General features: G+C 49.1%; 1 protein-coding gene across 1 annotated transcript in view; it reads left to right on the plus strand.

The window, feature by feature from the left end:
• Positions 1-5196: 5196 nt before the first annotated feature.
• Positions 5197-10180, plus strand: part of LOC139752242 (uncharacterized) — a 70831-nt gene continuing 65847 nt past the window's right edge. The window contains exon 1 of the mRNA XM_071668276.1: positions 5197-7279. Coding sequence (XP_071524377.1) covers positions 7240-7279 — 40 coding nt within the window. The 5' untranslated portion in view covers positions 5197-7239. The remainder of the gene's footprint in view (positions 7280-10180) is intronic.

The raw sequence follows: 10180 nt of genomic DNA on the forward strand, positions 1-10180 counted from the left end.
CCACTGTGTAGACGAACACCCACTGTGTAGACGAACACCCACTGTGTAGACGAACACCCACTGTGTAGACGAACACCCACTGTGTAGACGAACACCCACTGTGTAGACGAACACCCACTGTGTAGACGAACACCCACTGTGTAGACGAACACCCACTGTGTAGACGAACACCCACTGTGTAGACGAACACCCACTGTGTAGACGAACACCCACTGTGTAGACGAACACCCACTGTGTAGACGAACACCCACTGTGTAGACGAACACCCACTGTGTAGACCTTTCGTCAGGTGAGGCAGTGGGAGGCAGTAACACCCACTGTGTAGACGAACACCCACTGTGTAGACGAACACCCACTGTGTAGACGAACACCCACTGTGTAGACGAACACCCACTGTGTAGACGAACACCCACTGTGTAGACGAACACCCACTGTGTAGACGAACACCCACTGTGTAGACGAACACCCACTGTGTAGACCTTTCGTCAGGTGAGGCAGTGGGAGGCAGTAACACCCACTGTGTAGACCTTTCGTCAGGTGAGGCAGTGGGAGGCAGTAACACCCACTGTGTAGACCTTTCGTCAGGTGAGGCAGTGGGAGGCAGTAACACCCACTGTGTAGACCTTTCGTCAGGTGAGGCAGTGGGAGGCAGTAACACCCACTGTGTAGACCTTTCGTCAGGTGAGGCAGTGGGAGGCAGTAACACCCACTGTGTAGACCTTTCGTCAGGTGAGGCAGTGGGAGGCAGTAACACCCACTGTGTAGACCTTTCGTCAGGTGAGGCAGTGGGAGGCAGTAACACCCACTGTGTAGACGAACACCCACTGTGTAGACGAACACCCACTGTGTAGACCTTTCGTCAGGTGAGGCAGTGGGAGGCAGTAACACCCACTGTGTAGACCTTTCGTCAGGTGAGGCAGTGGGAGGCAGTAACACCCACTGTGTAGACCTTTCGTCAGGTGAGGCAGTGGGAGGCAGTAACACCCACTGTGTAGACGAACACCCACTGTGTAGACCTTTCGTCAGGTGAGGCAGTGGGAGGCAGTAACACCCACTGCGTAGACGAACACCCACTGTGTAGACCTTTCGTCAGGTGAGGCAGTGGGAGGCAGTAACACCCACTGTGTAGACCTTTCGTCAGGTGAGGCAGTGGGAGGCAGTAACACCCACTGTGTAGACCTTTCGTCAGGTGAGGCAGTGGGAGGCAGTAACACCCACTGTGTAGACCTTTCGTCAGGTGAGGCAGTGGGAGGCAGTAACACCCACTGTGTAGACCTTTCGTCAGGTGAGGCAGTGGGAGGCAGTAACACCCACTGTGTAGACCTTTCGTCAGGTGAGGCAGTGGGAGGCAGTAACACCCACTGTGTAGACCTTTCGTCAGGTGAGGCAGTGGGAGGCAGTAACACCCACTGTGTAGACCTTTCGTCAGGTGAGGCAGTGGGAGGCAGTAACACCCACTGTGTAGACCTTTCGTCAGGTGAGGCAGTGGGTGGCAGTAACACCCACTGTGTAGACGAACACCCACTGTGTAGACCTTCGTCAGGTGAGGCAGTGGGGGGGGGGCAGTAACACCCACTGTGTAGACGAACACCCACTGTGTAGACCCCCCCGTCAGGTGAGGCAGTGGGGGGGGGGGGTGTACTGAAGGCCTGTGTGTGGGTGTAGCCTCTCTGACGAACCCCCCCTCCCCCCACCTTAAGTTTCCAGTGGCAACTCAGATGGTTCCATGGGTCTCTGGAAGGGTGTACCTGGGGGAGGGGAAGGGGGAGGGAGGGGAGGGGAGAGGGAGGGGAGAGAGAGGGGAACAGGTGTGTGTGTGTGGTCTCTGGGGCGGGAGGGGAGGGGGTGTGTGTGGGGAGGGGAGGAGGGGGGAAGGAGAGAGAGAGAGAGAGAGAGAGAGAGAGAGAGAGAGAGAGAGAGAGAGAGAGAGAGAGAGAGAGAGAGAGAGGGTCTGTTAACAGACATGTATGTATGTATGTATGTGTGTATGTGTATGTATGTATGTATATGTGTGTGTGTGTGTGTGTGTGTGTGTGTGTGGAAGCGGATCCCGCCATATATATATACACCCCCCCCCCCCCCACCACGACCGTCCGCCAGCGGCGCAAGACACAAGACCATCTTCACACACACACACACACACACACACACACACACACACACACACACACACACAGAGGCTGGTTTCTCCCCTCTCACCACCCCTCTCTCCCCCTCCCTCCCTCTTCCCCCTACACCCAAGAGAGGGACCTCCTCCACCACCCTCCTCGTCCACCTCCCTCCTCGTCCCTCCACCCACCCTCCTCCTCCGGCAGACCCGACACCCGGTGCTCCCCTCAGTCACCGGCCAGCGAGGGTAAGGCACGCACGTCTCGCCTCTCCCCTCCCGCTCACTGGAATTGCGTTCTCCCTTTTTGGGTCGAACCCATATTTTTCCCTCTAAACCCCTCCCCTCCAAAAACCCGTTGTTTTCCCCTTTTTTCCCCTATCTCTCTCTCTCACTCCCCTCTCTCTATGAGGGAAATACCAATGGACAATAAGGGGAATGTTACATATATGAGGGAAACGTATATAAAAGTTAACTTTTGACCAGACGTTTCGTTTCTCTGGCGTTACGCGTTCGTGGTGAGTCGCCCACAGAGACTTGATAGATAAGTGCTGTGTTGCAAGGCAAGACTTGATAGATAGTGCTGTGTTGCAAGGCAAGACTTGATAGATAGTGCTGTGTCGCAAGGCAAGACTTGATAGATAGTGCTGTGTTGCAAGGCAAGACTTGATAGATAAGTGCTGTGTTGCAAGGCAAGACTTGATAGATAGTGCTGTGTCGCAAGGCAAGACTTGATAGATAAGTGCTGTGTTGCAAGGCAAGACTTGATAGATAGTGCTGTGTCGCAAGGCAAGACTTGATAGATAAGTGCTGTGTTACAAGGCAAGACTTGATAGATAGTGCTGTGTTACAAGGCAAGACTTGATAGATAGTGCTGTGTTACAAGGCAGAGTTGATAGATAATCCTGTGTTACAACAGACTTGATAAATAATAGTGTTACAACACAGACTTGATAGACAGTGCTGTGTTACAAGGCAGAGTTGATAGATAATGCTGTGTTACAACAGAGACTTGATAAATAATAGTGTCACAACACAGACTTGATAGATAGTGCTGTGTTACAAGGCAGAGTTGATAGATAATGCTGTGTTACAACAGAGACTTGATAGATAATCCTGTGTTACAACAGAGACTTGATAGATAATCCTGTGTTACAACAGAGACTTGATAGATAATCCTGTGTTATAGACTTGATAGATATTGCAGTGCTATAGACTTGATAGATACTGCAGTGTTATAGACTTGATAGATACTGCAGTGTTATAGACTTGATAGATATTGCAGTGTTATACACGATAGATATTGCAGTGTTATAGACTTGATAGATATTGCAGTGTTATAGACTTGATAGATATTGCAGTGTTATAGACTTGATAGATATTGCAGTGTTATACACGATAGATATTGCAGTGTTACAGACTTGATAGATATTGCAGTGTTATAACACAGACTTTATATACATAATGTTGTTATAACACACGATAGACATTGTTGTGTTATGACTCCCCCATACATGTAGGTGTACGTCTGTGTTCTGTGCACATGAACCAACTCGCTATGTGCACCATCTAAGTAATCGAACCTCGGAACACCCGTGTGTGTGTGTGTGTGTGTGTGTGTGTGTGTGTGTGTGTGTGATGTGTGTGTGTGTGTGTGTGTAGATATTATCAGTAAAATATTTCTAATTAACTCGAGACGAACACAAATAAATGCATAGAAATACAGCAGTATTTTCTATGCCGATAAAACGCGACTTCTATACACTTAAACACGATTCTTTCTTTGACACGAACGCTATACGCAAGTTACGGGAAAATATACGCGCTTATTTTGTGCGTAGGTCCAAGCGTTTCTGTTATGATGATAAAAGACGAAGGCGTAAAAGGCGGCGGCGGGGTGCAAACACGCGCCAGCGACCCATACTACCAGCGAACATCCCGGGGCGCGAAACGGACGGCGACGCATTCAACCAGCGACCAAAATGCACGCCACGAGTTCTAGAAAAGAACGCAGCATCATAGATGAAGGGGGGGGTGTGAAGAACAAGTTACAGAAAAGAACGCAGCATTACAGATGAAGGGGGCGTGAAGAACAAGTTCTAGAAAAGAACGCAGCATTATAGATGAAAGGGGGGGCGTGAAGAACAAGTTATAGAACAGAACGCAGCATTATAGATGAAGGGGGCGTGAAGAACAGTTCTCTTTACGAAGAACAAACCTATACAGAACGGTCGTAGAAAACGTAACGCCTGATAAGAGACGGTAATGAACAGGAAGACAGAGGTAAAGAAAACGCGACACCTGATACAGACGAGGCACAAATAAGCAGGCCGAAGAAAACGAGAAATCTGAGAGAGTCTAATTAATACGCATATGTAAGACTTATCATCTCTTGTAAAGAAAACGAGACAAAGGTACCTTACACCTGACTTTTCAGAGTATTATAGGAAAATGATAAAAACCTTGAGTCTTATAGACAGTGAAGTATCATAAAAGCTCAAGTCTTATAGAAGTTGAGTCTTATAGACAATGAAGTATCATAAAAGCTGAAGGCTTATAGAAGTTGAGTCTTATAGACAGCGAAGTATCATAAAAGCTGAAGTCTTATAGAATTTGAGTCTTATAGACACTGAAGCATCATAAAAGCTGAAGTCTTACAGAAGTTGAGTCTTATAGACAGCGAAGTATCATAAAAGCTGAAGTCTTATAGAATTTGAGTCTTACAGACAATGAAGTATCAAAAAAGCTGAAGGCTTATAGAAATCGAGCAGTGTGTACAACAAATATCTGAGCCTTGTGGGAAGAGAAGAGGAAGCCTTATTAAACACTTGGGACTTATATAAGACATCCCTGAGCATAATACATCCCCTGAGGTTTACAAGAACAACATAAGGGGCATAATATATACGCTTGAGACTTATATAATAAAAGCGCAATAGATATCATGTATAGTTGAGCCTTATAGAAATAGGACAGAGAGCCTAATTTCGCCTGGCACTGGGCCTTGGGAGCGACACATGGCTTTTCTAACACAGGTCAGGTGTGTGTGTGTGTGTGTGTGTGTGTGTGTGTGTGTGTGTTAAGGTATGACGCAAGTACCACCGAGCATAATATACCCTTGAGCCTTATAGGAAAACGTGTAGGTACATTAAACTCAAGCCTCACATGAACAATACACAATACACAATTACACTCGAGTCTTATTAGAACAATGTTGTGGATATGACATACACCTGAGCCTTATAGGTTTAGAGCAATGCGCATACCATATACCTTAGTCTTATTAAAACACATTAGTGGATATTTTTATACAACTGATCCTTAAAGGATCAGCATGGTGAGCATAATATACGAACCTTATAGAAAAGTAAGCATTATATTCCCCCACGAGCCTTTTAGGACCAAAAGAGTATAATATTCCCCTAAGCCTTATAGACAGAGATCTGTGAGTTAAACATTCACCTCCACTTTACAGGAACAGAGAAGTGAATACAGTGTATAATACTTGAGCCTTATGAGGAAAGAATAGTGAACATGAGACAAATCAAGCCTTATCGATCCTGAACACAGAGCATAATATACGCTGAAGCCTTATGAGAAAAGAAGAGTGATGATCAAATCGAGCCTTATTTGAACGGAAGAGTGCGCATAATACACACACCTCCGAGCCTTATAGAAACAGAATAGAAACAGAATAGTGATGTTAGAAACAGAATAGAAATAGACTAGTGATTTTAGAAACAGAATAGAAATAGACTAGTGATTTTAGAAACAATAGAAATAGACTACTGATTTTAGAAACAGAATAGAAATAGAACAGTGATTTTTGAAACAGACTAGAAATAGACTAGTGATTTTAGAAACAGAATAGAAATAGAATAGTGATTTTAGAAACAGAATATAGAAATAGACTAGTGATTTTAGAAACAGAATAGAAACAGAAGTGATTTTTACATACCCAAGTCTTATTGGAACAGAAGAACGAGTGTAATATCAACAAAAAATATTTTTTTTAATTAGAAACCTTACGAATAAGCCGAAGAGAACAGTTGAAGAACAGGCTGGAAACCATGGAGAACAGTGAACAGAAACCCGCGTAGAACAGATACGGAAAACCACAAGTTCTAAAGCAATAAAACGAAGGGAGAAGAAGAAATCGTCCCCACCTCAAACAAACAAACAAACAAATATATATATATATACACACACATCCCCCCACCTCTCGAAAAGGGGATCCTAATATATATAAATATATATACATTTCGGGATCCTAATTTATATATATATATATATTTTTCCCGGCCACCACCAACCACAACCCCCCACCCACAACCACAACCCCCCACCCACAACCACAACCCCCCCACCCACAACCACAACCCCCCACCCACAACCACAACCCCCCCACCCACAACCTCCTCCGCCCCCCCTTCAACCCCCCCTACATCCTGAGGGAGCGAGAGGGGGGCCCCCTATCCTGCATAGGGAGGGAGGGAGGGAGGTCCTGGACCCCCAGGGTTGACGTGGGCCCCTGCCTGACCCCCCAGGGTTGACGTGGGCCCCTGCCTGACCCCCAGGGTTGACGTGGGCCCCTGCCTGACCCCCAGGGTTGAAGTGGGCCCCTGCCTGACCCCCAGGGTTGACGTGGGCCCCTGCCTGGACCCCCAGGGTTGACGTGGGCCCCTGCCTGACCCCCAGGGTTGAAGTGGGCTCCTGCCTGACCCCCCAGGGTTGAAGTGGGCCCCTGCCTGACCCCCCAGGTGTGGACTGGACCCTCAGGGTTGAAGTGGGCCCCTGCCTGACCCCCTAGGTGTGGACTGGACCCCCAGGGTTGAAGTGGGCCCCTGCCTGACCCCCCAGGTGTGGACTGGACCCCCAGGGTTGAAGTGGGCCCCTGCCTGACCCACAGGTGTGGACTGGACCCACCCCCAGGGTTGACGTGGGCCCCCTGCCTGACCCACAGGTGGTTCCTGGACTGGACCCACCCCCAGGGTTGACGTGGGCCCCTGCCTGACCCCCAGGGTTGAAGTGGGCTCCTGCCTGACCCCCCAGGGTTGAAGTGGGCCCCTGCCTGACCCCCCAGGTGTGGACTGGACCCCCACGGTTGACGTGCGATTGATGGTGGGTCACACATGGACGAAGACGGCGTGCTGGGAAAGGCCTCAATGAATGGTGAGTAGAAGTAGAAGTAATGGTAGTGGTAGTAGAAGTAGTGGTAGTAGTAGTAGAAGTAGTGGTAGTAGTAGTAGAAGTAGTGGTAGTCGAAGTAGTGGTAGTAGTAGTAGAAGTAGTGGCAGTAGTAGTAGAAGTAGTGGCAGTAGTAGTAGAAGTAGTGGTAGTAGTAGTAGAAGTAGTGGTAGTAGAAGTAGTGGTAGAAGTAGTAAAGGTAGTGGTAGTAGTAGTAGAAGTAGTGGTAGTAGTAGTAGAAGTAGTGGTAGTAGTAGTAGAAGTAGTGGTAGTAGAAGTAGTGGTAGTAGTAGTAGAAGTAGTGGTAGTAGAAGTAGTGGTAGTAGTAGTAGATGTAGTGGTAGTAGTACAGAAGTAGTAGTAGTAGTAGTAGTAGTAGTAAAAGACGTCACATTTATTCGTTTTAACTAACCCATTTACTTAAGACTCTCTGATGATGACTGGTTTATGGAGAAGTGGATATGTGGTCGTTTCATTGCCTTCTTCGAGCGAAATGACGCATTGCAAAAACCACGAAATCGTTTCCGAATGTCGTACCATTGAGGTCAAGGGTCGTAAAGTCGTGCTTAAGGGTCGTACCGTCGTGCTCAAGGGTCGTACCGTCGTGATCTAGGGTCGTGCCTAAGGGTCGTACGTCGTATCCATGGGTCGCACCGTCGTGCTCAAGGGGTCTCGTACCGTCGTGCTCAAGGGTCGTGCCGTCGTGCTCAAGGGTCGCACCGTCGTGATCTAGGGGTCGTACCGTCGTGATCTAGGGGTCGTACCGTCGTGCTCATGGGTCGTGCCGTCGCGTGGTACTCAAAGGTCGTACCGTCGTGCTCAAGGGTCGTACCGTCGTCGTACTCATGGGTCGTACACGTCGTACTCAAGGGTCGTACCGTCACGCTCATGGGTCGTACCGACGCGCTCATGGGTCATACCATCGCGCTCATGGGTCGTACCGTCACGCTTAAGAGTCGTACCGTCGCGCTCATGTGTCGTACACGTCGTACTCATGGGTCGTACCGTCGCGTGGTACTCATGGGGTCGTACACGTCGTACTCATGGGTCGTATCGGGACTCAGGATTACTCATTGCCACACATTCCCCTGATGTGTGGACGCGCATACGCGCCACGAATCAGGGTAGGGTCATTAAACTGAGGTCAGAGGTCAAACGACGAGAAATACACATAACAGCCTCGTTAAACATACCAGATTCGTTAGACACACCAGCCTCGTTAGACACACCAGCCTCGTTAGACACACCAGCCTCGTTAGACATACCAGCCTCGTTAGACACACCAGCCTCGTTAGACACACCAGCCTCGTTAAGACACACCAGCCTCGTTAAGACACACCAGCCTCGTTAAGACACACCAGCCTCGTTAAGACACACCAGCCTCGTTAAGACACACCAGCCTCGTTAAGACACACCAGCCTCGTTAGACACACCAGCCTCGTTAGACACACCAGCCTCGTTAGACACACCAGCCTCGTTAAGACACACCAGCCTCGTTAAACATACCAGATTCGTTAGACACACCAGCCTCGTTAGACACACCAGCCTCGTTAGACACACCAGCCTCGTTAGACATACCAGCCTCGTTAGACATACCAGCTTCGTTAGACATGTCAGCTTCGTTAAGACACACCAGCTTCGTTAGACACACCAGCCTCGTTAAGACACACCAGCCTCGTTAAGACACACCAGCCTCGTTAAGACACACCAGCCTCGTTAGACATACGATGAAGAACAGCTCCCGAGAATGAAGAGTCAGGAAAGCCTGGAGAAATGGTCTTCTGGCGAGAGAGAGAGAGAGAGAGAGAGAGAGAGAGAGAGAGAGAGAGAGAGAGAGAGAGAGAGAGAATGTGAGGGAGTGTGATGGAGAGAGAGAGAGGGGGGGGGAGGTGGCTAGGAGAGAGAGAGAGAGAGAGAGAGAGAGAGAGAGAGAGAGAGAGAGAGAGAGAGAGAGAGAGAGAGATTCCAGATGTGGTCAGCCGAGGTTTCGTGCCATCACGCTTAGGGGGGGTCGTACTTCCGTCCCTCGGTGCTTAAGGGGGTCGTACCGTCGTGTTCAAGAGGTCGTACCGTCGTGTTCAAGGGCCCCCCACCACCGTCGTACCGTCGTGTTCAAGGGGTCGTACCGTCGTGTTCAAGGGCCCCCCACCACCGTCGTACTCCAAACTTCTTCAAAACGACTTGGACGAGCTCTTGACCCTTTACCAAGATTCAGCTTGACCTTTGACCCCATCAAGGGGAAGGAGGAGTGGAAGGGGGGGGGGGGAATGGGGTGGGAATGGGGAATGGGGAATGCTCTCTCTGACGTAATATCCCGCTCCAACAACCACTTAAAGAACTTTAACGAACGCTATGACCTTACGTCCGTACACACACACACACACACACACACACACACACACACACACACACACACACACCTCGTAAGGGCATAGCATAACACGCACAGGAACGAACCCTTCTTTTTTCTATTTAGGGTCACACCCTTGACCCCTGACCTCACGTCATACCCTTGACCCCTGACCTCTCTTTTTGGGGGGAAGGGTGACCACGGGGAGGCCTAATGACCTAGGCCTGTGGGCAGGAGGGTCAAAATAAGGTCACAGAGGATCACAGTCCCATACCGGGACGTGTTTTCCTCATGTTTGACCTCTGACCCTTTGCTAACTACCTGTGACCTCGAATATTTCGGCTCTTGTGGAGTCATTACGGATTGTCCCCTCAGAGATGTGGGGGGGGGGGGGGGTAGAAGACCTCCCAAACCATCGTAAGGTATATGTAAGGTAAGGTAAGGTCCCAGACCCCAGCTGTGTGGAGGGTAGAAGACCTCCCAAACCATCGTAAGGTATACGTAAGGTCCCATACCCAGCTGTAAGGGGTGTAGAA

The sequence above is a fragment of the Panulirus ornatus genome, chromosome 12, assembly GCF_036320965.1.
Source record: "Panulirus ornatus isolate Po-2019 chromosome 12, ASM3632096v1, whole genome shotgun sequence".
Lineage (NCBI taxonomy): Eukaryota > Metazoa > Arthropoda > Malacostraca > Decapoda > Palinuridae > Panulirus > Panulirus ornatus.